The following is a 27,369-nucleotide window of genomic DNA, read 5'->3' as shown; positions in this document are numbered from 1 at the left end:
CTGGCAACTGCTGGTGAGAAAGACGGACGGGTCTGGCAGCATCGGCTTCCAACCCCCCCCACCTCCACCCCGTCACCGGTGAGCTGTGTGGTTTGAGACAGTGTCATGGGCTTCAGCTTAGGGAAAACCACTGGTCCTCTCAGAGGTAATAACAAGGAAACAGTAACAATGGCATATGAAACACACAAGCACTTGGTAACTTCACCAACTTCAATTCCACACCATGTGCTGAAGTGCCTGCCCTGTAGGGCTTACCCAACTCAGATCAGAAGTGGAATAGCCTTTGTTTCTCTTTTGGTTGCCATGTAGACTTGGTAGGCACTAGATCCGCTGTACTAGCCTTGTAAAGAAAATGAGATGTTGAAAAGCTTATACCGTGGGAAGGTGAGGGGCAAACGCAAACTAAAGGCTCCCTCCAGATAAAAGGGGTTCGCTAATGCCTGCAACAACGCTAAGTTCTCCAACAAACGGTATTACGAGCTAAACGCTCCCAAACAAGTAATTTGGGCTGAGGATATATGTGATTACAGTTAAAAGCATCCTAAAAGAACACTTCAGCTGGTGACCTGAAAGCACCTTTTGAAAAGTTTAACCACATTAGTGCATGTAGGAGGAACTTGATTTTTTGTCTATTACAGACTGCATCTCTGGGCAACACTGCATACCCCCCTCTTCCATCTTCAAAGAAAAACACAGATAGACTGTTAGAACCAAGCTGCCCTAAACACAGGTGTATTCAATCCTGTTTTACACACCTGAGATTAATAGTTCAGACCTTAACTTTCTAGTACTGGGAAAGTAATAAGAGACTTAGTAGTGCTGACCATGGAAACACACCAGTCACCAGGTGATTTGGAAATCTCATCATGCAGACAAGAGCATCAGACACTAAAAGTACCAGCCAGAACCTTCCCCTGCAATGTACACACAAACACACCCATGCTGGGCTTATGTTACACTTCTTTAAGAGAAGCAAAGAGTGAAACACAGATCGTTTACAACATTTCTCATGATTTTGCAGAGGGTAGAAAACCACAGTTCCTGGCACAGACACATTGATTACTGACCCACAGGAGGCACTTAAACTTTGACTGGATCATCAGTGATGAGCAAAATCATCTTAGTCACAAGGCCCCTCTGGTCTTTTAAACTGTCAAATAATCAGAAGAAAACTTTTGACAGATCATGGTGGCAGCATGTTCAGCAAATACATCATAGTTTATTACAAGAGCACGAAAGTTATTTGGAAATTATTAGCTAAGCATAAGTTCCACTTAAATTTAGTTTTGACTGCAAAAAGACTCTCTGGTTGTAATGTTCTACTCACGTCTGAATTAGTATAGCAGCTTTGCCCTTCCCGTTTCCACATCACCTCTACAGAATTGTGTTAGGGATCTAATACTCCAGTTTTGTTCTGTAGTAATGTCTTAAAGGGCTTCCCTGGTAGTTCAGTGGTAAAGAATCCTCCTGCCAATGTAGGAGACTCAGCTTCTATTCCTGAGTCAAGAAGATTCCTTGGAGAAGGAAATGGCAACCCACTTCTGTATTCCTGCATGGGAAATCCCATGGACACAGGAGCCTGGTGGGCTACATCCAAGGGGTTGCAAAAGAGCTGGACATGACTTAGCGACTAAACAACATCTCAAAAAATAAATTCACAGGTTGCCAAAGGAAGTGGCCAATGTGGAAGAAGCAAGGATCAAATAGAAGTCTCTTTAGTTTTAATTCAGTGCGCCAATGTGCAAATCAGGAAGACTTTAGCAATCTCTCATGTCAGAAATCTGAGAAGGGAACCTTGAAGAAGAACTCGTTGAGAAATCCCTCAAGAACAACACATGATGTGGTATTTCACAGACCCTCAGCCTGGGGAAGAGAGCCACCATAACAGCCCTGAACTGAATTAATTTACTTTGGACAAGAATTACTGAAATAAATGTCAATTCAAGGGGAGGAGAAATGGCAGAACATCAGCCCAGACCTAAAACAAATGTAACAGTTTAATTCAAACTACCAAAAAGCTGTTTTTAAAGACCAGTATCAAATATATTTTACTAGGAATATACAGCACTGGAATTGAAATTACTACAATGGCAAGCCACTCCAGTACTCTTGCTTAGAAAATCCCATGGATGGAGGAGCCTGGTAGGCTGCAGTCCGTGGGGTCGCTAAGGGTCGGACACAACTGAGCGACTTCACTTTCACTTTCTATATATATAAGATGCATATATTGAGAATATATATATCCCAATAGGAAGTCTGCTTATCTTTAAATGTTGGGGATGAACCCTGCTTGGTATAGTTCGAGCTTTCATTGAACCCATAACTCACCAAACCCACAAACAAGAAAAAACACTGCCTTATAATACAACACAGCAAATACAATCCTGCATTCTCCTCTGGTCTTTCTGTGAAAAGCCCAAAGCACTATTTTCAGTCCTGTGTTGACAGAAGGCCCAGAAAGTCAGAAACCGTATATTCTAATACATTATGCCGTCCCCTTTTGCGTGGATGGTTGACATTAGATAGTATCTATTAACACTAAGGTGAATTCCACTAGACATCATTTTTCAAATAAACTATGAACATCCTCACACATACAAGAGTTTAGGCCTTGCATCATTTTATATAAATGATGCTATGACTAAAAATATTTGTGAGGATAGACAGAACAGACTTGCAGTTGCCAAGGGGAAAGGAGGGTGGGGGAGGGATGGAGTGAGAGTTTAGGATTAGCAGATGCAAATTATTATATATATATGGATAAACAACAAGGCTGTATAGCACAGGGAGCTGTATTCAATATCCTGTGATAAGCATAATGAAAAGGAATACAAAAAATGTATATATATAACTAAATCACTTTGCTGTACAGCAGAAATTAACATATTGTAAATCAACTGTATTTAATAAATATATATATACACACATATCTTTGTGAAGTCATTTTTCCATTTGTTTGTCCACTAGGAAAACTATCTCATTGCTTTGTGATCGCCCATCCCCCAATTTGAACAATTACTTCCTTTAGTCCGCATCTGATGAGGGGAAAACCCAAAAGCACAGCCCCAAATAGTATTTGACCAGCACTAGTATCCTTGGAGCAAGTACATGGACTATCCTGAATGAAGGAACACAGCGTATGTAAGTTCCCTGTGAGTTACACCTTGCATGTCAACGCTCAGGCTGTGTTCTGTAAGTGGTATCTGTCCTCACACAGGATAGAAAAGCCTGCTTGCTTTTCTAACTTCTCCATGAAAGAGAACATGTGAAATATATGATGTGCACGATACAAATCTTCCCCAGTGGCACCGTGGTAAAGAATCTGCCTGCCAATGCAGGACACACAAAAGACTCGGCTTTGATCCCTGGGTTGGGAAGATCCCCTGGAGGAGGACAAGGCAACCCGCTCCAGTGTTCTTGCCTGGAGAATCCCACAGACAGAGGAGCCTCGCAGGCTATAGCCCATGGGGTCACAAAGAGTCGGACACGACTGAGCACGCAGACACGTTATACACATACCACCTTCAGCTCTAGAACTACTTGGAGGAAAATGGTGGTAACAGCAAATGACCTCCTTGAACAAGACACTCAACTCAAACAGTGCCATTTAATTCAGGAGATCTCTAAGTGGAGCTGTTGATCTCGGGTTTCTTTTGGCTGATGTTGTACCTTTCAAACGAAATAACGATTTTTAATCCAACAAAAAGAATCCATGAACATACACCATTTATGAATCTGGCATCAAAATCATAGACGTGTTCATTTTAAGGACATAATAGGCTATTGTGTTAAAGCCTTAAGAGTTCAGGGTGGTCATAAAGTCTGGAAATTGGCAACTATTTTCCATTTTTTACTATGTCAGGTGACCAAAAAATGCCTTCCTGGGGAGAAGGATTCCAAATAGATGGCACACCACTCATTACATCAAGCTCATAAGTAAAGTTAGATGAGAATTTCTAAAGAAAGTGGCTACACAGAATGCAGGGATCTCAACCTACTTGACAGCGTGTCTAGGAACACTCGAAAACTGCAGATGCATTCAATGGAAACCAAGCGCCATCACAGATGCTCATGCAGGGAAATGGGTGGAAATGCAGCATTAACGCACTGCGTTCTTCTAAGTTTGCCCAGCACACTCAACTAGCGAGGAACAACACCAAACAGATCATGGTTTAAGATATAACATCAAAACCCCTTTTTCCATGTATACTTGCCTAGCTTCCACACATTGTGACCACCTTATAATTTGACACAATGAAGCTGCCAGACGCTCTGGGAGCTTGACATATCCAGGACTTTCACCAATCTGAGGATGGCTGACATGCCTCTGGATGAACACATCCCTGCTCAAGGAACTCTACCCTCTGAGTGGTTTAGCAAAGTGCAAACTCAGGCTGCAAAGGGCAGGCCTGGGGTTAAGTGTTAAATGCATTTCCCTAGAGGACAGAGGCCACAGTTGATTCCTCACTGGCTGACACAGAAAAGGTCACCTGGGAAAACTTCTCATTTCTGATGTTCCCTTCCAAGGCCGGCGAGGAAAGAAGCCAGGGTGAGCAGATTGACCACACCCTTTTCATGAGGCAAGCCTGTGGCCCTCACAAGTCAGAACCACAAAAGGTAACCTTGCAGCAGAAATCACCACCTTAACCCAAACCTCCTACCCCTGCCACCAAGGCCAGCCCGGGCAAAAGATTAACCTGTGATCCGCGACCATGGGTTCATTGACAGGGCCAACCTTGTTGAGAAAGAGGGAACGCGCCAACTTTCTGTTTGTTTTAAAGGAAATACTTCCTGGCACATGTTTGGTAAAGACTCTGAACTCTGCACATGAAGCCACGTGGTTGGATCTAATCTGGCTCTATCCACTTAACGATCGGCCAAAGCAACGTCCTTCTGAGGGTAGCCCCTGGCGGGGTAATCGACAGGGTCTCATTCAAGTCACGCGGCTCCAACCGGATCCCAGGCGCTGCAATCCTCCCGCGCGACGCACAGTCCCCGCAGGGTCCAGGGGAGGCGGGGGGACGGGAAGGTAGCGGGGTGGGAGGAACTGGACCGGAGGTGGCCCTTTCAGCTGCAGCAGGAAAGGACTCCCAGCTCCGGCGGCCCAGGTGAAGCTCTAGGGAGCCGCGTAGAAGGAGATGCCAGCTCTTCCAGGAATGCCGACGCTGCCACTAGCAGAATGCGCGGGCACAGTGCTTACGGAGCCCACCTGTAGCCACAACAAGCAAACTTTCCTCCCCTTCTGAGTTGGAAGAATCGGGTCCCTAACGCCACCCCCTGGCCCGAGCCAGCAACGGCTGGGAGCTCCGCGGGATCCTCACCTGATACCCCTAAACCCCCAACTCGGTGTGTTTCAGGGCGCAGACCCAGTTCTGCCTCGCGCCACGGTGGGGTGTGCAGTGGGGAGGGACTGGGGTGCCAGCTGGGTATCATGACTTTGTGGGGAGAGCCGGAGGACGCCGCTCACTAGCCTTTGCAACTCCAGCTCCCAACTTTGCCAGCCACCCAGCCGCTGCCCTCCTGTTCCTCTGACGCGCGCACTCGGCTCCCCCGGCTTCTCCAAGCCTTCTTTGGGGGAGAAAGCCCCCCGAAGTCAGCGGATCCCCGCGCGCCCGGCGGACTTACAGCCATAGCGAGGCCTCTGCAGGGACGGCTGGTCCTCGTGGGGCATCCTGAGAGGCTCCGGGGGCCCGCCCGGGGCGCGCCCCCCGCGGCTCCCCTCGCTGGCCAGGCTCGCCGCTCCGCGCCCCGCCGGCGCGCTCGTATCCGGCTTCTCGCTGTGCCCGCCTGGCCGCCCGAGATGGGCGCCCCGCTCGCCCGCTGCGCCCTCGTCAGCGCCCGCGCCCGCCGCCGCGCGCTGACACCCGGGCAGAAGTGAACTCTTCGCCCGCTCGCGCTGGGCCGCCGCCGCCGCCGCCGCCTCCCGGGCAGGTTTCCTTTCTCCCTCCAGCCCGGCCCCGTTATCCGCCGCGCGGGGAGCGCGCGCCGCGCAGCGCCCTCTACCGCCCGCGGGGCGCAGCGCCCGGGCACCTGGACCCGCCCCGGCCGGCCCCCGGGCTCGGAGGAGGGGGCTGCGCCGCTCCTGGGCCGGGATCCCCTGCAGCTGGGGCCCGCGGCCGCCCCGCCTGCTCTTTCACTTGTGGAGCGTTAAGAGGGTGGAAGTGAACCTCCGCGGAAAAGAGCAAGAAAAACCGCAGAAGATACAGCCAGCCCCAGCCGTCCGGGGTGTTGCTCAGTTACAGAGGGACAAACAGCGTGGTTCCTTTTCCTCTGGGGAGACTGCGCCTTGACTTTTTCTTTTTTCGCCACAAACGTTGTTTCTGTGACTCCTTTTCTATAAAATGCAGGGTTCCCCTTTCATGACCAGAACCTGAGTGTGTGTCTGCTGGAGGGACAAGATAAACACGCCCCGAGCAACCACTCAAAATACCATCCTGGGTTCACCTTCGGCCCGCTCCCCTCCCCCAAGTGCAGAACTACGGCCCAGCCCAGCTGGGGTCGACACCACAAAAACCTTTTCCGGTTAAGCTTTTAAGGAAATTAAACTGCATGTGGCAGTTTTTAAAGTTTTTTTTTTTTTTTTTTTAATGCAGTCCCCTGGAGCTGTTTTTCTTTGTGTCTCGGAGTGATAAGATTTGGAGGCATGTGGGACTCTTCTTTACTGGTGACCTCACGTGCTTGTCAAACGTGGAATGTATGGGTTGACCAGATGACTTGTCAAATAAAACAACCCAGGTGGAGATAGATGATTTTTGTTGGGGCAAAGATGGCATAATGACACTAAACGTTTTTAAGTTTGCGAAGATCAGGGTGGCCAGCTGGTTCCCTATTCACATAGGAGCTATAGTCCTTCTCAAACTTATGGAAACTCAGATTCTGTAGCCCCATCCACAGAGCTTCCAGTTTAGTTGGGTCTGGACCGGAGCTCCAGAATCTGCATTTCTAACAAGCTGCCCTGTGATGGTAGAAAAAAAGCAGGAGGGATCTCAGTTGGATTCGGGGGAATGTGTTCTGATGGAAGAGCAAGAGGATTCTCTCCCACTTCCCTCTTTTTTTTTCCCCTGGAGTCATGAGATTCTCAGCGGGTTAGAATGGGTAGAGTGGGGGGTTTCTCCCTAAAAAGCAGAGGCCCCTTCTTATAAGAGCAATTCACAGGTAAAATAATCACATTTTGAGGCACAGCACTCTGTCAGCGTTCAGCCAGATAGGGGCATGTTCAAGGGGAATTTCCTGTTTCTGGACACGCTGAATTGGATATTTCAAGTTCATTTCATCTCAATGATTCCATGTATTAAGTACTAACAATTAAGCCGTTACTTACACATCATCAATTTTCAGGATGAGTGTATGATTTAGGACCCAAATAAGTGGGTAGTCTGTATTTAAGGGTTTCCCTGGTGGCTCAGATGGTAAAGAATCCACCTGTAGTGCAGGAGACCTGGGTTCGATCCCTGGATTGGGAAGATCCCCTGGAGGAGGGCATGGCAACCCACTCCAGTATTCTCACCTGGAGAATCAACATGGACAGAGGAAACTGGCAGGCTACAGTCCATGGGGTTGCAGAGTCAGACATGATTGAAGGACTCTTTTTTTCTTTTTTTAAATGTATTTAGAGGTAGGAGGAAAATCACTGTAAACCAGAATGGTCAAGGAAGATGATAGCATTTGAACATATGGTTTGAGATGGACCTTGAAAAAATGGGTAAGAGTTGGATGCAGAATGTCTATTTCTGAAGGACAGGGAAGAACAAGAGACAGTGAAGGTGGTACATGAGGCTGGGTGAGGGTGGGAGCTTTGAAGCTGGTTTCAGATTATGGACGACACCGAAGGTTGGCAAAGAGGACTGGATATTATCATAACATTTGACAGCTCAAAGTTTTAGGGCATGGGAGCAGCATGATGCAACGGATTTAGGGAAGGGGAATCTTACAGCAGATAATGGGATGGATTGGAGTGGGGCAGCTGGGGGTACTGACAGCAGGTGGAAGGGGCTCTGGTAGAGCTAGAAGAGGGAAGCGAGGAGTTTCAGTGAGGTTGGTCTGAGGCCAGCAAGACTGAAAAAGAGAGTTTTAATACAAAGCAGTTGGTGCCATCAATATATAAATATCACCAAGTGTAATAAGTAAATATCTGTTAATGGCAGAAGATGAAGATTAAAACAAAAATAGGTGGTCTGCAGGAGAGAGGTTCTAAGTTCACATTCCGCTGTCAGCTCTTCTCTGAAGGCTCTGGGGAGGTTTCAAAACTCTGTCATGGCTAATGTTTCTATGGAAAATTTAACGCTAAGAAGAACTCGTAAAAGCAAATGTTCTTGATTTTTTTTGCAAGTGCTGAAATTAGTCTTTTGGATTTCAGTCTGCGTTCACTGGGTAACAGTACTATTTCACAGATTGCTTCTCTGCAGTATCTCAGGAAAGAAACTTGTCTGCAGAATTCTGGGCTATTTTCTCTTAGGGTTTGACCCAGGAGGAGGAGAGTGATTCAAATAAACACAAGGCAAAGTGCCAGCTTACTTTGCCATCTGACTGTGGTTGCGCAAATATTAAAACAAAACTGAGGCCATCTAATGAAAAATGTTTTTTTAATAAACCAAGAAGAGTTTTTTCTTTAATGTAAAACAAAAATGACACTGGAAAACTGCTAGACCTGGTAAAACAATTTTTTAAGCCTATTATTTTATTTTTCAAAATATTTTTTATTTACCCATTTGCAGTGCTGGGTCTTAGTTGCCGCACGTGGGATCGTCAGTCTTTGTTGAGGCGTGCAGGATCTAGTTCCCTGTCCAGGGACTGAACCCGGGCTGTTTGCATTGGGAACCCAGAGTCTCAGTCACTGGACAACCAGGGAAGTCCCAACATTATTTTAAAAATGATTGTTTTCAGAGGCCATCTGTCTCCGGATTAGTTGAAATGAGTTGTTTGAAAAAAAAAATGCAACTTTGTTTTTATAACAAAACAGACTTCAAGATGCTCAGACATCAAGAGCATCAAACAGGATTTTTAAAGTATTTTTGAATAAAGATCATGGCATTTAACCTTCCAGCCACCTTTGAAATGATCTGGTCATTTTCCAATAATATCATGTTATTGATCATTTTAGCATTTTTACCGAACAGTGACCAATGTGCTTTCAAAAGCATCATCTAAAGAAGTAAGTCATGAAGAAATGACAGCAAAGGAATCATTCAAGCCTTTCTCAAAGTCCTAGAAGACTTTGGGTTGTTAAAATTTTCTAACTTATTCCCTGTCCCAGAAAAAAGATGCTTAGCAGGAGCAGGATCTGCATTTTATTATAAAAGAGACCTCTGTACCTAAAAAGGGGAATGTTACAGTCCAACGTAAGATTTCAAAAAAAAAAAAAGAAGAATCTGAACAGAAATAAATGTAACAGCCAGTGTTTCGGTTCTCAAAAACAAAAGCCTGGTAGTAGTGTCAGGGCAGAGGATAACTGCAGAACTGGTGGCCTCTACGCATCATTTTATGGCCAAGGCAACAGAGAGGCATAGAAAAGTTGCATGGTTTCCACAGAAGAAAAGAACCTTATGACATGTCAAGTTTTCTGGGAGTCTCTGTCCATTGCTTTTTCTATTGTACATATTTTTGTTTTTAAATATATATATCTATTTTTCAATGAAGTCCTTTTTTCACTTCACTAAAGTCCATAGCTTTGGACAACTTTAAAATACTTTGTCAACATTAAATTGGCAAGCCTTCTTAGCAATCTTGCCTTTTTCTCTTTGCTTTAAAGTTCTAAACAAATTAAAGTTTGGAGAGACTGAACTTTAATTTTAGTAAAAAAGTAAAACCATGCATGGTTCCACTATTATTTTTCCTATTTCATAGTACAAGAAAGTTAGAACTCCAGTGTCTGAGAAGACGAGCCCCAAGGTAGCTGGAAATGATGAGGAAGAGAAAGCAGCATTGATCTCGGTGGGCCCCTTCACCTTTTACCCTTTACCCTGCATTAACTTTCTCTATTGAATTTATCATCTAACATAGCATACACTGGATTATTTGTTTATTGTTTGTCACCTCCCTCTAGAACATGAGCCTCTTGAGAGCTGGGACTTGGTCTAATTCTTCAATGCTGTGTGCCCAGGCCTTCCAGCAATGCCTGGAATATAGTAGTTGCTCATGACTTGTTATAATCGTGAATTCACTGAATACAGGTATGGATTAATACCAGGCATTATACTAGGAATAGTTGCAGCTTTCAATCTGTAGCAACTCTGTGAAGAACTTACAGTTATTCTCACTTAACAGTGAAGAAACGGACCCCAAAAGTCTCAGAGAGTACAATAAATGGCAGTGCTGAGTTTACCTGAATCCAAGCTTTTCCCCCAGCACAAATCCCAACTCCTGTTCTTTAGACTAATACATTGAACTGCAAATGTCAACATGCTCATCTACTAAATGCACGTTCCCTTTTCCCAAATGAACACTAAAGGAACTGCTATAAATGCTACCAGATCACCATCATCTATTTGACATCACAAAGAAGTAGGGGCCTTGGGGTCCACTTTGTGTCCTGGCAGGAGCTCTAACTATAGTTTTACTAAAATTCCTCTGCATTTCCCTGTTGGTTTTCAGATAAGATCTGAAAGGGCTAAGGGCTCTACCACATACCTGCGAAGTTGTCCCAAATCCAGTTTTTAAAATTATGCATGATTTCCCATTAACTAGAACTTTAAGTATGCCTTTATTTTATCTCTGATTGATCTGCTCTGCCTGTTGTGTATGCTCAGTCGCTCAGTTGAATCCAACTCTTTGTGACCACGTAACTAGTCCTCCAGCTTCTCTGTCCACGGGATTCTCCAGGCAAGAATATTGGAGTGGGCTGCCATTTCCTTCTCCAGGGGATCTTTCTGACCCTGAGATTGAACCCACATCTCCTGCACTAGGAGGCAGATCATTTACCACTGAGCCACCTGGGAAGCCTGGCCAGTAGTTGTTAGCCCTAGCTTTAATTTGTTTTGCCTGACTCTTACATCCCTTTCTAGAACATGGTCTTAACTGGCAGATGAGAGGCAGGTAAACTAGCTGACCTAGGAGAACTTGGCCATTTTGAAAGAAGCTTGACTATCAGAGAATGAAAATGAAGATACCCATTGTGTTACTGACCTGGACTCTTGGATTCTTGAACCAATAAAGATTGATAAGAAGCCATATGAGAAATTCGGGCAAGACTTTATTGGGACTCATGCTGCAGCAAGAGAGAACGAAAACAAAAAACAGGTGCCCTTGTTCACAGTGCTACCCAAGGAGGGTGGGGTGGTTCCTTAAAATGTGGTGAGGGCAGGGGCGGATTGGTGGATCAGGAGGAAAAGGGTGCCTACTCCCTTGGTGGTGCTTTGTGCAGGGATCATGCATGGTACCCTGCTTTTGCTCATGGCACCTCAGAAATGGCACTTGGCCTTTTTGCATCTTATTGTTCATAACTGTCCCGGCCATGCGTGCATGCAGTTTTTCCCAGTCCCTCATTATTTCTTTGCGTTCTGTTGCTCTAGGAGATGTTTGTCCAGAACGTTTGAGCCTCTAGTCAAGGGTCCCAGGTCACATCCTGTCTCAATTAGGTGACAAAATGATAAAGTATAACAAATGTGGGGAGTTAGGAGTTCTCATATGATGTTGGGAGAAGTGTCCTTTGGGTAATCATTTCTAGGTGTAAGTTGGTCCTCTCTGGTTAAAGAGGTACATTTTGTGAAATCCAGCAATTCCATGTCTACTAAGATCCTTTAGAGAAACTCCCACATACAGGGAAACATATACAAAATGGTCATTCCAGGGAAAAACTGGAAACAGCCTAAAGGTCATCTAGTGGCAGAATAAATACATTGTGATGATACATAAAAATATGATAACAAATGATAAATATGTGATGCCAATTATATGCAGTTAATAAACATACAAAATAACATTTTAGAGACATATCTGTTACATAATAGAGACATATGCCTTTGGTAAAAGTATAAAAAATGCACAGGCAAAATATGACAATTTTAGAATAGCAGTAACTCCTGAGAAATTAGGGAAAGGAATGGAAGCTGTTAAGGTAGACAAAGAGCATCAAATATATATATTACATTTAATTTCCTTTTAAAACACTGAAGCAAAAATGGCATTTGTTGTATCCAGGTGTTATGTATGCACCTTCTTAATGTATTAAATTAAAACATTAAAATCTCTCTGTTTGGAATGCTTTTCAAGATATTTTTTTAAAAAGAAACAAGCATTTTGTTAGTATAGTCAAATAGAATTAATGTCTTTGTCGGTTTACCGGTTTTTGAAATTCATATTCATTTAATTTTCTTGAGTAAGGCAAATCTATACTTCAAAACAAAGCCTCATTGAGATAAACATTTTGATGATGGCAATCTGAATATACAAACACACATATCCTTCAAGAAAGGTACTTATTATCTGCGGAAGGGATTGTGGCTCCCACCCCCAAACTCAGCTGCCCCCTAAGGCGCCACTGGGACCCACTTCCCGGTGACCAGCTTCTCCATTTGAGGACTGGTTAATGACTCCTGGTCGTCCGGTTCAAACAGAACAAGGGACAGCTCTTCCCTTCATGAATGGGGGGAGGGTTGACACTAGGTCTGGTCTGTTGTGTAAGCAGAAATTGCCACACTTTCACAAAGCTCTGCTTAAATATTTTGGTGGGGCCCCCTCCACCGTAAAGTTTCTGAGGAGGGCGGGGGGGATTAGTCAACCAGCTGTTCAAGCACAGTTACTCAGCTTGCTAAGAGTTAACTTCACATCTGGATCTAGTGTGAGGCTGAGTGCAAAAGCCAACAGAGAACCAAGGAATACCATAGCAAGGGAGGCAGACATCACCAGCGCCTGCCTTTTGTCATACTATAAATGCAGCTGTCACCTCAAGCTCAACAGGTAAAAGACCAGAATCAGCCAATTCCACATCTGCCCCCATCTACCAATGGGTCTTTTCTCTGACTGCCATCCTCTGTTAATACAAATATTTCCAGTCACCTAGATTTTTGATCTCCATCCTTTTGGATTCCTCTAGGATCACACTTCAGTATCCAGTTAGCCTCTATGATGTAATGTTTTTTGTGTGTGAATCTCTCTCTTGCTTATTAATGCATCTTCACTTTTCTGTTTTTAATTCACATAGTCACCACTACCACTCCACTCTGGTGCAATCGCTCAGCTGGGCTGTATCGATGGCTAGTTCTGCATCAGTATTTTTTCCTTCTTGCAATTTAACTTCATTTTTCCCCCTCCTCTAAATTCCTATATCAAATATCTTTATTTGTACTCTCCTTTGAGACTTTAGCAAATGCTACTCTAGTCGCTAGCAAATGCTACTCTAGTCTCTATTTATGTTTCTATTGTTGTCTTGATTTAAAAAAAAAAAAAAAAAATTAGCACTTGGAAAACCCAGATTCCAACTTTAGTTCCCAAATAGTAAATGAAAGAAGTAACCCCGGAGGGCTGAAGATAGCAGTGTGGAAAGTTATAGTTCTTGAAAGTCTGCTGATTTTCCAGGTGTTTAATTCCAAGCTAGGATTTTTTTTTTTCCTAGAGATTTTGACAGTCTAAAAATTGAGAGCTTTCATGGAGGTGGAATTTGACCTTTGTCTAACATACAGTAGGTGTTCAAAAAAGACAATCACAGTAGAAATCTCTTTGGTTCTGGGCAAGTTCTGATATCAACAAATAGGGTCTGCCTACTACACATAAAGATTATCATATGATCTCAACAGTTTCTAAGCCGTGTCAGTAAAACCAGCTGGCTGGGGAAGGCTTCTGAAATCAGTTGGCTCTGGCTGCTATAACAAAATACCATAGACTAGGAGGTTTAAACAACAAACGTTTGTTTCTCACGCTTCTAGAGGCTGGGAAATTCAAGACCAAGGTGCCAGCTGATTCGGTTCCTGATGAGAGGCCTCTTCCTGGTTGACAGACGGCCACCTTCTCATTAGGTCCTCACGTGGCCCTTCCTTGGAACATTCATGCTGGGAGCCGGTGGGGGAGAGGGAGAGACAGAGGGAGGGAGAGATTTCCTGCAGCTTCCTTTTCAGCAGGGCATTAATCCCATCATGAGTTGTTATTGTTCAGTCACTCAGTCATGTTGGCTCTTTGGGACCCCACTGACTGCAGCACGCCAGGCCTCCCTGTCCATCACCAACTCCCGGAGCTTGCTCAAACTCATGTCCATAGAGTTGGTGATGCCATCCAACCATCTCAACCTCTGTTGTCCCCTTCTTCTCCTGCCCTCAATCTTTCCCAGCATCAGGGTCTTTTCCAGTGAGTTGGCTCTTCACATCAGGTGGCCAAAATAGTGAAATTCAGCCTCAGCATCAGTCCCTCCAATGAATATTCAGGACTGATTTCCTTCAGGATGGACTGGTTGGATCTCCTTGCAATCCAAGGGACTCTCAAGAGTCTTCTCCAATACCACAGATAAAAAGCATCAATTCTCTTTAATATTCAGCCTTCTCTATAGTTCAACTCTTACATCCATACATGACTACTGGAAAAACCATAGCTTTCACTAGATGGACCTTTGTTGACAAAGTGATGTCTCTGCTTTTTAACATGCCATCTAGGTTTGTCATAGCTTTTCTTCCAAGGAGCAAGTATCTTTTAATTTCATGGCTGCAGTCACCATCTGCAGTGATTTTGGAACCCAAGAAAATAAAGTCTGTCACTGTTCCCATCATGAGAACCCCACCTAATTTAACTCTAATTTCCTCCTTGCTTCCAGGTTGCTCAGTGGTAAAGACTCTGTCTGCCAATGCAGGAGACCCAAGAGATGCGGGTTGGATCCCTGTGCTGGAAAGATCCCCTGGAGTAGGAAATAGCCACTCACTCCAGGATTGTTGGCTGGAAAATCCCATGGACAGTGGAGTCTGGCAGGCTCACTGAGTCAGACATGACTGAGCATGGCTCGAATTTCCTCCTTAAAGGCCCCTCCTCCAAATATCACCACACCATCACATTGGGCTCCAACTAATGAATTTGGGGTATTGGACGGGAAGGACACGTTCAGTTCATGGCACCTTTTTTCATTTTTCTAAATGTCTATAAGCATGTTGGAGTGTCACAGTTATTTTACGAGATCTCGTCTTCTATAGTTGGGAGAATTTACTATGAAGGAAGACCACATAGGCAGAGTTGAAGCTTAAGGCAGGAACCTCCCGCTGATCAGACACAAGGTCCAGTGGGGGAGGGGAGGGAAGGCAGACAGTCACTACAAAAACCACTGCCTAGTGTTCCGTCATTTTAAACTCTGAATGTTTAGCATTAGGTTTCACAAAGCCCTCAGCCCTTCTCCCCACTCCAAGTGTTACACACACTCTAGTGGTGTTTAAATTATCTTAAGGTGAATTTAAATTGTTTTTACTTTGAGAGTGAATTCTACAGACACTTGAAAGAATTAAGGACATTCTTAACAGCAAAATTAAACAAAATAGACAGAGTTAGGAATTTATCTTCTGCAAACTATAATGTTAACTTCAAGTGTTTTTTTTAAATGTGGTGAATTAAGCTCTTCTGAATGTCTGGAGTTTATATCTTCTCAGAATATCTGGTAATTAGTATAAACTTGAGTCCTAAAATAATGTTTCCTTGAAATTATGTGAGGTGCTTTGCAAAAAAGAAAGAAAGCAGTTAGCTGCCTCTGGCTAGAAATGCTGTAGAGAAGGATCTGCCATTAGGTGAAGAGCGCTTTCCAATAACCAACAAAACCTTTGACGACAAAATTTTTGAAAATCTAGCCCAAATTCTCATGCAAATCCATTCCAACATTACCAGACATGTACCTAGGATGGTAAACTTCTTGTGGGCCAGAAGATCTGAGCTCATTTTAATTTTGTAAATTTTACATTAATTGGTTTGTAAACAAATTTACAAATACCACTTTTAAATCTAAATGACTTTTTCAGTTTTCATTCTATTTTAACATTAATAGGAATTTTTTCTAGTTCTTCTATTTAGTGCTTCTCTATGATAATATAGATTTAATCCAGCTAAGCCTGGGTATCCACTCTATGGCAGGGTCTTAAGCAGTTTTATAGTATTTGGCCTCAAAAATTAGGTTTTGGAATCTGACTCTTGTTAACTTCCCTTGATTGAGTTGTTCAGTCCCTTAAAAAAAATCCCCAGGATATGGTGGCCAAGAGCCCACAAAGGTAAGATGTCACACTTCCCCTCTCTTCCTCCTCAATAATCTCACACCAGGAGGGCACTGGCATTGATTCTTCTCCTGTGATGCCTCTATCAGGCTTCATTGGTGCCTCCGATGACAGTTCTATTTTAGAACATTTTTTAAAAAAGGAAAAAGAAAGAGAAGAGCTGATAAATACAAGTACTATTTCCAGGTAATTTTCATTTATTCCTCAAAGAGGTTTTGGGACTTATGACTTGTGGCTCCTAAAACAAATCATCTGATGCTCTAGTTTAACAGCTCTTCAATGTTTCCCACTGCTTGCACACACGGTACTTGCGTATAGCAGACAGATAGACAGAGCTGTGCTCAGTCGTGTCTGACTCGTGCAGCCCACCAGGCTTCTCTGTCCATGGAATTTTCCAGGTAAGAACACTGAAGTGGGTTGCCTGTTCCTTCTCCAGGGGATCTACCCGACCCAGGGATCGAACCCATGTTTCTCGAGTCTCCTCCATTGGCAGGTGGATACTTTACCACAGCACCACCTGGGCAGCCCTGATAAATATGTGTCATATCCTGGATGATTAACTTCAAAAGTCAACCCAAAATTAATCTCTTGGTGCCTCCTCATCACTTGCCTCCCTCAAACTGGGGTCCTGAAACCAATTTCTTGCCACTCCCTGAGTCTTTGATGCCAACAAACCCTATCGTGAAGGGAAACTTAAGGAAAACCCCATATCTGACAAATGATCACACTGTTAAATAGCACCCGGTTTTGGCAGAGAGTTAAACCCTGGTGGTAGACCTCTATGCAAAGCAGTAAGTGCACACATGGCAACATCTCTCTCCCAAGAGCAGCAGCATCACCAAAGTACATACAATATTAGCATAGAATTCAGAGGGCAGTGGGCAGCTGTGATGACTCTGAGAAGGAAAAATGCAATGGCTTTCAACGCAAGGTCATTAATTCCAACCAGCCAGCCAGTTCAACTGCCAGCAAGAGTCTCATGAAACAAAATGAAATTGTGCATTTGTCCTTCCTGAGAGCTGCCCATCACGGATAGGACCCTGGGAAAAGGCCTGTGGTAAGAGCGGGTCACTGTGCAGCGGCTCCAGGAACGGCAGTAGGGCACAAACGTTAATGTTCTAACCCTGAGCTGTCTAGGGACCAGGGCAAAAAAGAGAGGGAGGGTCAGGGAAAACCCAAGCTGCACAAATAAAGCAGGAGAATGACAGGTTATGCCTCAAAACAGAAAAGGAGAAAACAGCCCCAGACCCATAGGGATCATGGCAGGTGTTGAGATTAGTGTAGCATCAACAAAATACTCAGGGCAAAGCGTGATACTGGCTTCCACTTGGTGGCTTGGAAGAAGAGCACTTTGATGGAATTCACTCTGCTGTGTCCTTCTCCATTAGCAGCTTCTAAATGACAGCAGGCAAAGCTGTAAGTATCAGAGGAGAAGCCAAAGAGATCAACATGATTAGCTGCTTGGGGGAAAAGAGGCCAGGATGGGAACTTCAGGAGAATCATCCAGCTTCTTAGGATGGGACTGAGAGAGCCCCATGTTCACTTGGAGAAGGGAAGATGAGTTGGGAACCATGACAAAACCATGCCCTGAAAAGAGTCTCTGTGAAAGAAGCTCCATCGCAACAAGTGAAACTTGGGTAAGAGACAGGAAGGATGTGCCCAGAGCTAGGCCAGCTGGGGGTTCAGCTTGTGGGCAACCTGTCAGCCTGCCTGTTGTTTGATTAACCGTAAAGCAGTGGCTGGACTTCTCTCTCAGTCAATTCTCAAGCATAATCTCTCTGACATGTCTTTTGTGGTGGAAACCATGCTAAATGTAGAGGAGAGATAGAAAGAAAGGAATAGAGACCATGTTCTGTGCCTGCCAGTCAGCAAAGGACAGTTCCATTTGCTTTTGCCCTGATTTTATGCAAATCTTTCATTCCAAAGGCCAGCTAGAGCTAAAAAACCAAGGCAAAGAACTAAGAGTGGGTTGGGGAGAATTTATCATATTCACCTAGGTGATATGGTGATATTCATGAAAATGTTGTTTACATGTTTAGTTTCACAAAAGAATGGTTCAAAAACTAAACAGCTGAATGGAGGCAAAGACAACAGATGGAATTTTAGGCCAAAAAACAGGCTCATTTTTGTCATCGAACTTATTACCTGTATTAGCCAAAACTAAGTCCTTTTGATTGTTCAGCTCCTACATAGCTAGAATTGTCTAGTTAAGATAGCAAAAAGTATTCAGAACAGAGAAATATGTCTTATTGTCCTAAAAGTTGTCTGTCCAGTCTTGCTGCTTTTAAAAGTTGCAGAGAATCACACTCTGTGAGTTCAAATACTTCCTTTTATACTGAATAAATAAACTTGCTTCCAAGTCAGGATGAGCAGGCAGTTCCAAACACTTAATGACATTCAGCATGAAGTCCTGGATGTGATCTGTAAAGTCAGGGGTTAGTACATTCTGAACCTTGACGAAAAGACAAAAGGGCAAAAATTTCTCATGTAGTTTTTGGTATAAGAGTTGTTCATATGTCCATAATATTCTCTAGCTTTATATATATATATACACACACATACACACACACACATACACACACACACACATACACACACACACGCATACACACATACACATATATACACACATACATACACATAAACACACACACACACACACACACACACACATGCATACCTCGCTATATCAGTTAGTAGAACACCAGGATTCTTTCTCAAGTGTCCTGGGGCATCCAGAGTTCAACTCCAGGGCATCAGGTAACGGGAGGAGGGATGAAGCTTGAAGAAGGCAAATGTTACCCATTTCACATTGTTGTCAGAGGGCCTGCCTGAGTTCGCAGAGGAGAGTGATGTCAGGGACCCATAGCACCCAGGGCCTGCAGCATGACTCCCTGACATCATGGAGCAGGAAACGGAGGTGCCTGGCATCTGGAAGATGAGGGATCTGGCTCTCTTGGTTTTGTGCTCCACACCCTCCCCCGTCCAGTATAATAGTTTTTCTTAATGAGGAAAAGAAGGAAATCAGATAGGCTAGCTACTTTGCCCAAGGTCATTCAGGGCTTTTGTCCAAGTTCAAAACACTGCTGGCTCGGGAACCCATCTGGAACCTTCTTGACGAATGATACGGAGGCAAAGGTCTTCTCTAGAATTAAGCACTGCCTCTGCAGAGAAAGTTTCCTAGGAAGACTTGTGGTTCAGTTTTGTTTGAGCTGGAAGAAGAGGGAAAAGAGAAAAGAATGGATTGAACTTTGAACTGTTTTCAAGGTCAAGCTATGGAACTGAGGTACAAAGAAGCTAACACTATTGTGAAGAAGAAGTGAAGTTGCTCAGTTGTGTCCGACCCTTTGCGACCCCATGGACTGTAGCCTACCAGGCTCCTCCATCCATGGGATTTTCCAGGCAAGAGAACTGGAGTGGGTTGCCATTTCCTTCTCCAGGGGATCTTCCTGACCCAGGAATTGAACCCAGGTCTCCCACATTGCACGCAGACACTTTACCCTCTGAACCACCAGGGAAGTGCCAATACTATTGTGGGTGGATCTCAAAGGGTTTGATTAAGGCCTCTTGCTGTTTACTCTGTGTTAGAGCTGGAAATCCGGGGTTTTAGCTGCCCTGGAAGCAAATACGACCTGGGCAGTCTCTTCCTTCATTTTCCTTGGTAGCTGAAGGGGGCCCATAGATATTTCATTTAGCTTGTACTGTGCAGGCCCATGAGTGTTTAAAAATAATTAAATTAGTTGCTGACATACAAAAAAGCTGGTTGGTTTCTCCAAAAATAAAAAATAAAAGTCTGGCCAATGAGGCCCATGTTCCCCTACAGCTGCCAAGGGCTGGGAGCAGTGCGAGGCCGCTGCCTCTTCCCTTAGGGCACAACCCCGGCTGAGCCAGAGATGTCACCCTGCCTATTCCAGCCTCACCTCCATTTCCCTCCTTGGCTTCCTTCTTCCTGCCCCAGTGTCACAAGCAGCTGGTGCCAAGGGACCTCCTGACCCACCTCTGCCTTCGGACTCACCCCGCTGATCCTGCTCTGTGTCTCAAGGCCTGCCTTCTCCCAGGTGGCGTCAGCTAACCGGATGGTCTTACAGGCCCATTACTCCAGAGCTTACACCTTTCACTTTCCAACAGCACACTTTCATTTTCCCGTGGTCTTTTTTCCTGCACCTACTGGAGAGAGTAGCACGAATTTTAGGCCAGAGGATAGGCGAAGTGGAGGGATTTGGGTACAGGTGAGCTCCCGGTCATGCCAGCCTAGAGATTTGCTGTCTTTTCTTGAGAGTGGGACCACAAGATTGGAACACTGTAATTAGATGGTAGGGTGATGGAGCAGTTTACATCCTTCCCAAGAAAAGAGAGAAGGTCTCCCACACCCACAACCATCTCCAGAGGTTCCCTCTAAGGAACCTCCCTCCAGACCAGCCTCGACTGGGAACAGGACACTCAAGCCCATCTGAGCCACCTGTGACACCCGTGGGGCCCCAGGCCTCCTGGCAAGATGTCAGGCACTGCTTAGGGAAGAAAACTCCTCCTCCTTCTTCTGCAGGTACAGCACCAAGTTCGCACCTGGCTGGAGGGTGGCCGAGGTGAGGAAGGGCAGGGCTCCCGCAGCCCAGGGAGAAGGAGAGCTCCTGAACTTACAGTTTTACCCCAGCCTCTCCCCTGCCCCCACCGCTGGCCCTGAATCGGTTCTGTACTATGGTCATCAGACTGGCAGCTGGTTTAGTTCCGACAGCTTTTCCTTCTCCTTCTCCAAACTTCTGGCTTTAGGAAGTACTTAACAGGTCTTGTGTTTAAACGAGAACATGGCGGGGACCTAAGAACTCTCAGGAACAACAGGCAGGGGGCAATGACCTCCCTCAGGCTCCCCTAGCCTTTGTTCACAGGCCAGAAGGCAGGGTGTGAACTTGGAAAAATTATATTGTCATGTGGGAGACTGCAAGGGAAGCGGGAGAGAGAACGAAAAAGTTGGGAAGCAAGTTCTTAAAGTGAATATATCCCTGGCAATTTCTCTAGATTTATAGGAACAGGAGACTTAAAGAACTTAATTTCAAATTATATAATGTATTATCACGCTACACACATGGATTCACAGTCTAGATTTAGATCCAAGGGGGGGAAAAAGTGATAGGTTAAACTGAGAGTGTGCAACTCAATACTTAAAAATAAGATTGATAATTTGCTTAAGTACGAACATTTCGATTCTATAGCGAAATTATTAGGTGTGAGAAATGATATGCATGACATCAGAGCACATATTCTGAGAGGCTGTTAAGTGCCGTACCTCTGCTGTCAAACTGTTTGCAGTCTAACTGGGATAAGAAGGGATGAGTTTTGGAAAGGCGTGATAAAAATGTTTGCTAAACATAGTCAGAAGGTTTAGGAATGGCATTTCTTGGCAAATATCAGTGCTATGAGTTTTTAGGACAAAGAGAAAATGAAATCCATCAAGAAAGGTTTTGCTAAATTTGGCATTTACAATGTTTTACCTTCTACACAATGTCAATTTAGTGCTTGGCTGGACAGGGGCTATATCTTATTTCTAACACCTGGAACATGCAGACACAGAATAAGCCCTTAATTCATGCTTGCTGAATGAACAAGTGAATGAGTGAATTCAGGTAAAGAAAGCAGACAGTTTCCACTCTTTTTAGGCATTCCTTGTGGGCACACTTCCCAGGAGAAGCAGATGCTTGTCAGAGTCACAAGCCTTCCCCATATTTGCCAAGACAGCGCAAGTCTGGAATAGCAATTATGCGACTTATTGCCTTGGACCCTGGGCAAATACCTGCACCATCATCTGTCAAGGAAAATCCACTTCACAGGAGATAGTGCAGACCAAGTTCTTACCCAGGTGCTATGAGGACACATATACAACTGAACCTGCTTTTGTACAACGCATCCTAATTTGCACATAAGAAAATTACACATTTACCTGCCCTAAGAGACTTTTCTAATTATGTTTATTTCGTTTTATATGCAGCCCACATTTTTAAGCAGGAGACTAGAGTTCAGCCCCTGGGTTGGGAAGATCCCCTGGAAGAAGAAATGGCAACCCACTCCAGTATTCTTGCCCAGAAAATTCCACGGACATAGGATCCTGGTGGGCTATAGTTCATTTGGAGGCAAAAAGAGTCGCATGTGACTGAGACTCTTTGTTCACACACAAACATTTTTACCAAAAATAAACTAAATAAAATAAATGTCATCCTTAGTAATGAAATAATCTCTTTTTAAATTGAATTAGAGTTGATTTACAATGTTTCAGATGCACGGAAAAGGGATTCAATTATACATAGATGTATCTATTCTTTGTCAGATTCTTTTCTATTATAGATTATTACAAGATATTGAATATACCTACTTTTTCAAAACTTTATTTGGTTTTTCTCTTTCCAACTTTAAAAAAAAGTGTATTCAGGGATAAAGGGGATTTTTTGGAGCAACATCCACTGGCATGGCAAGTCAGGAGAACCATCCTGAGGACTCTGGCTCTGGCGGGGGGCCCTTGCTCCCCAGAGCAGGCCCTGTGGCTCCCAGCACACTCGGCATCAGGGCGGAGTGGGTTAAGCCTCGAGGTCGACGTCAAGCAGCCTTCTGTTGGCAGCTGCCCCACTGTCACGGTGCCCTGTGGCCCAGCTCTCCCCACCTTCTGCTTCGCTGGAAGCAGGCCATTGAAGTAAAGAGCACGAGCTTATCAGTAAAAAGAGATTTAAGTGGACAGGTTCAAAATGGGGTAGCACAAAGTCCAGGTGATTGATCACGTCCCCATCTCTTCTCCTGCATGAGCTCCACGGTTAAGCTAGTTTGCTTCCCCTATGCAGTGTGTGTGGGGGTGGTGGTAAGAAATTTTGCAGCCACGAAAGATGACATTGCTCACTCAACCCAGAAGGCTTGATTTCCAGGGAAGTTCTCTCAGTCTGGGGAGCAGGGCTGTCTCTGGCCCTGCAGATGGAGGCAGTAAGCTGAAGGGACTCTGCTGGGCAGGCAGACTTGGGTAGAGGGGAGTCTGTGTGGGGTAGTCTGGAGAATGCAGTGAGACCCTCCTGCCCCACTCCTTTCCCTGAAAGCTCCCGGGAATCAGATGATGCAAAAAGCAAACCATCCCCCGCTCCCTAACCAAAATACTTCTGTTTAAAAATCAAATGTATGGAAGGATACACATGGTTTAGTTATTTTGGGGTAGGGGCCAGATAGAACACGTGCTGGGCAAGGGAAAGATCCATCAGGCACTCGGTTGGGAGGCAGCAAGGGTGGTGGTTAAAATGCAAACTGTGGTTCCACCCTGTACTAACTGTGAGTAATTTCAGCCTAAGTATCTGTTTTCTCACTGTTCACAGGGGATAATAACAGTATCAGCTCACGAGGTCCTAGAGAGGATTAAACGTGATAATGTATGGTAAACCCTAGCAAGGTGGGTGGCGCACCCTGAGTGCTCAGCAAACAGGAGCCATTACTAGTAATAATAACATTACTACTAATGTATGGTAGAAAAATAATGATATATGTTTAGAACACTCTTGTTGGACTTCCCTGGTGGTCCGGTGGTTCAGAATCTGCCCACCAATGCATGGGATGTGTGTTTGATCCCTGGTCTGGGAAGATTCCACATGCCTCGGGGCAACGACACCAGTGAGCTGCAGCTCCTGAAGCCCACACACCCTAGCGCCTGTGCGCTACAAGAGGAGCCACCACAGTGAAAAGCCCTGCTCACCACAATGAGAGAAAGCCTGTGCACAGCCAAGAAGACTCAGCGCAGCCAAAAATAAATACATTTAAAATAAATAACATTATTGTTCATCGAGTCCAGCTGTTATGATGGCAGAGTTAGGGAAACCATCTCCCTAGGGGCTTCTGAGGACTCAGTCATCAAATTGTACCCGGGCTGGCAGCTCCACGTTCAGACATGGAGACCATCCTACATGCCCACGCAGCATGCCCACGCAAGACTGCTCTCCGAGGGCACTGCCTGATGCTAGCTTGTTTGTTCTTTACAGTCACTCTGTGAAGAGGTTTTATAGAAGAAGAAATGAAAGCTCAGAGAGGTGCCCCAAGTCTGCCCGCTTAAATACAGAGCCAGGACTAAGGTTTCCTGCATTTCAGGCAGATTCTTTACCAGCTGAGCCACCAGGGAAGCCCAAGAATACTGGAGTGGGTAGCCTATCCCTTCTCCAGGGGATCTTCCCAACTCCAGAATCGAACTGGGGTCTCCTGCATTGCAGGTGGATTCTTCACCAGCTGAGCTACCAGGGAATCTCAAAATTTAGTTTCACTCATTACAGATTCTGTGCTCTTCTCATCAGACCAGTGTTCAAAACAAAAATTCCATGGCCCTAAATCCCTAAATTCCACAGATTCTGATTATTGGCCAGAAATTTTTTTCTAAGTGCTAGGCAGCTTGGAGAACTTCTAACTCACAGCTTGTTTGTTATCTTTGATTTTTCAAATGAACTAAAAATTGGAAACAGGAATTTAATGGAGAGAGGAGAGGGGTGGAAACAGGAGGCCAGTCTGAGCAGGAGGAGGCCTGAAGCACCCCAGGTAAACCCCGGGGCTGTCAGCACACACCCAGAGCCTGGGAGGATCGGCTTCCTTTGTGAGGAGCATCCCTGGGCTGGGCACTATTCCGAGCCCCCGAGCACATTCACACAGAGTCTCATGCCATGCTCACAACCACCCTCTGATGTCATCCAGCTCCATTTTACAGATGAGAAACTGGAAGCGCAGTCACTTAGGCAAGGCCACCTCTTTGCTCAAAGTGGTTGGTGAAGTACTGTTGGTCCTACTCATAGAACTAATTTGCCGCCTGGCTGAGGGAGGCAGTGAGGGTCAACTGAATGGGTCAGAGACTTTTGGGCAAGGAGAAGGGCAGGGCTCCCCGGGACCTGGAGCACACCTGGGGCTGCCTCCTTCCTGCCATCCCAAGAGCTGAGGTGGGCCACACTCCCAGCTAAGATTCATCCTCCCACCGTGCTTGAGTTTGCATGCTTTCTGGTCTCTTCTAGAGCTTTCTGGAAGCAATGATTAGTGCCTTCTTTTCTTCACCATCTTCAACTTTTTTCCTCTATCAGTTCCTTCTCAGTGATCTGTGAATAGGGTTAGGTGAGCCTATCTTTAACAATTCTCGAGCTTCACATGCCCTAAATCTGCTGAAACTGATTTCATCCCTCACCCTGCCCCAAATATTCTCCCCTGTGTTCACCATCTCAGTAATGATAGCCTTCACTTGGATGGCCAGGGCAGAATCCTCAATCACTTTGTCATCCAATTCATTGCCTTGCTGTAGCTGGCACCCTGGAAATGCCTTGCAAACGTCACATCTCTCCTCTGTCACCACCTTCAGCCATCCTCACGCTGGATCAGCGCTATCGGGATGGTTTTCTCCTTTTCTAGTCTTGTCAACCTCCCCCAGGTTCTCTACATGACAGCACGAGAGATCTTTATAAACAGAAAGCCAATCCTGCCATTCCCTTGCTTAAACCCTGCAGTGCCTCTGCTAAATCCTAAATTGAAGACTAATGTCTACATGGAGGGACACAGACTTTGGTGATACAGTCCTGCTCACTTCTCCGGACTACTGTCCCTCTCCCCCCAGAATCCTCATCCCTCCCACCAGCCAACTGGCCCAGTTCTCCTTACTCTTCAGTGCAATGTCACCTGGCCCAGGAATTCTCCTCTGAACTCTCCTATGTGCTTGGACCCTGAAAGCATTTGCTCATCACATGATAACTATCAATTTTTTTTTTATATCCTGAGCTATAAAAAGCACCTTCTCCTTGAGGATAGGGATAGTGTCTTAGCTATCCGTATCTATTCTTCATCCCATACCTGGCATTTGGATAAAACTTGGGCTCCAAAATCACTGCAGATGATGACTGCAGCCATGAAATTAAAAGACATTTGCTCCTTGGAAGGAAAGCTATACCAACTGAGACAGCGTATTAAGAAGCAGAGATATTAGCCATCTGTATGTCTTCTTTGGAGAAATGTCTGTTTAGTTCTTTGGCCCATTTTTTGATTGGGTCATTTATTTTTCTGGAATTGAGCTGCAGGAGCTGCTTGTATATTTTGGAGATTAATCCTTTATCAGTTGCTTCATTTGCTATTATTTTCTCCCATTCTGAAGGCTGTCTTTTCACCTTGCTTATAGTTTCCTTTGCTGTGCAGAAACTTTTGATTTTAATTAGGTCCCATTTGCTTATTTTTGCTTTTATTTCCAATATTCTGGGAGGTGGGTCATGGAGGATCCTGCTGTGATTTATGTCGGAGAGTGTTTTGCCTATGTTCTCCTCTAGGAATTTTATAGAATCTGGCCTTACATTTAGCTCTCTAATCCATTTTGAGTTTATTTTGGTGTATGGTGTTAGGAAGTGTTCTAGTTTCATTCTTTTACATGTGGCTGACCAGTTTTCCCAGCACCACTTGTTAAAGAGACTGTCTTTTGTCCATTTTATATTCTTGCCTCCTTTGTCAAAGATAAGGTGTCCATCAACATCCCTCATAATCAGAGAAATGCAAATCAAAACCACAATGAGATACCATTTCACACCAGTCAAAATGTCTGCTATCCAAAAGTCTACATGCAATAAATGCTGGAGAGGATGTGGAGAAAAGGGAACCCTCTTACACTGTTGGTGGGAATGCAAACTAGTACAGCCACTATGGAGAACAGTGTAGAGATTCCTCAAAAAACTGGAACTAGAACTGCCATATGATCCAGCAATCACACTCGTGGGCATACACACCGAGGAAACCAGAATTGAAAGAGACACATGTACTCCAATGTTCATTGCAGCTCTGTTTATAATTGGCAGGACATGGAAGCAACCTAAATGTCCATCTGCAGATGAATGGATACGAAAGCTTTGGTACATATACACAATGGAGTATTTTTCAGCCATCAAAAAGAATGCATTTGAATCAGTTCTAATGAGATGGATGAAACTGGAGCCTATTATACAGAGTGAAGTAAGCCAGAAAGAAAAACATCAATACAGTATACTAACGCATATATATGGAATTTAGAAAGATGGTAACCTTAACCCTGTATACGAGACTGCAAAAGAGACATAGGTGTATAGAACAGTCTTTGGGACTCTGTGGGAGAGGGTGAGGGGGGGATGATTTGGGAGAATGGCATTGTAGCATGTATATTATCATATGTGAAATGAATCACCAGTCCAGGTTCGATGCATGATACAGGATGCTT

The 27,369-nt window shown here is 44.7% G+C and overlaps 1 protein-coding gene and 1 long non-coding RNA gene across 2 annotated transcripts in view; both read right to left on the bottom strand.

The window, feature by feature from the left end:
• IQGAP2 (IQ motif containing GTPase activating protein 2) overlaps window positions 1-6,115 on the bottom strand; it is a 316,582-nt gene extending 310,467 nt beyond the window's left edge. The window contains exon 1 of the mRNA XM_055435889.2: window positions 5,626-6,115. Within this exon, the coding sequence (XP_055291864.2) occupies window positions 5,626-5,671 (46 nt within the window). The 5' untranslated portion in view covers window positions 5,672-6,115. The remainder of the gene's footprint in view (window positions 1-5,625) is intronic.
• A 5,060-nt stretch (window positions 6,116-11,175) lies between these two features.
• LOC148776601 (uncharacterized) lies at window positions 11,176-19,146 on the bottom strand. Its single transcript, XR_016038262.1, has 2 exons — window positions 18,844-19,146; window positions 11,176-18,615 (listed from the first exon to the last, which is right to left on the bottom strand). It is a non-coding gene; the product is annotated as an uncharacterized LOC148776601 (long non-coding RNA).
• Between the last annotated feature and the right edge of the window lie 8,223 nt (window positions 19,147-27,369).

The sequence above is a fragment of the Moschus berezovskii genome, chromosome 9 (assembly GCF_049115385.1).
Source record: "Moschus berezovskii isolate FMDL1 chromosome 9, NW_MosBer_1.0, whole genome shotgun sequence".
Lineage (NCBI taxonomy): Eukaryota > Metazoa > Chordata > Mammalia > Artiodactyla > Moschidae > Moschus > Moschus berezovskii.
Note: the sequence above shows the minus strand (reverse complement) of the source record. Positions and strands in the feature narration are given on the sequence as shown.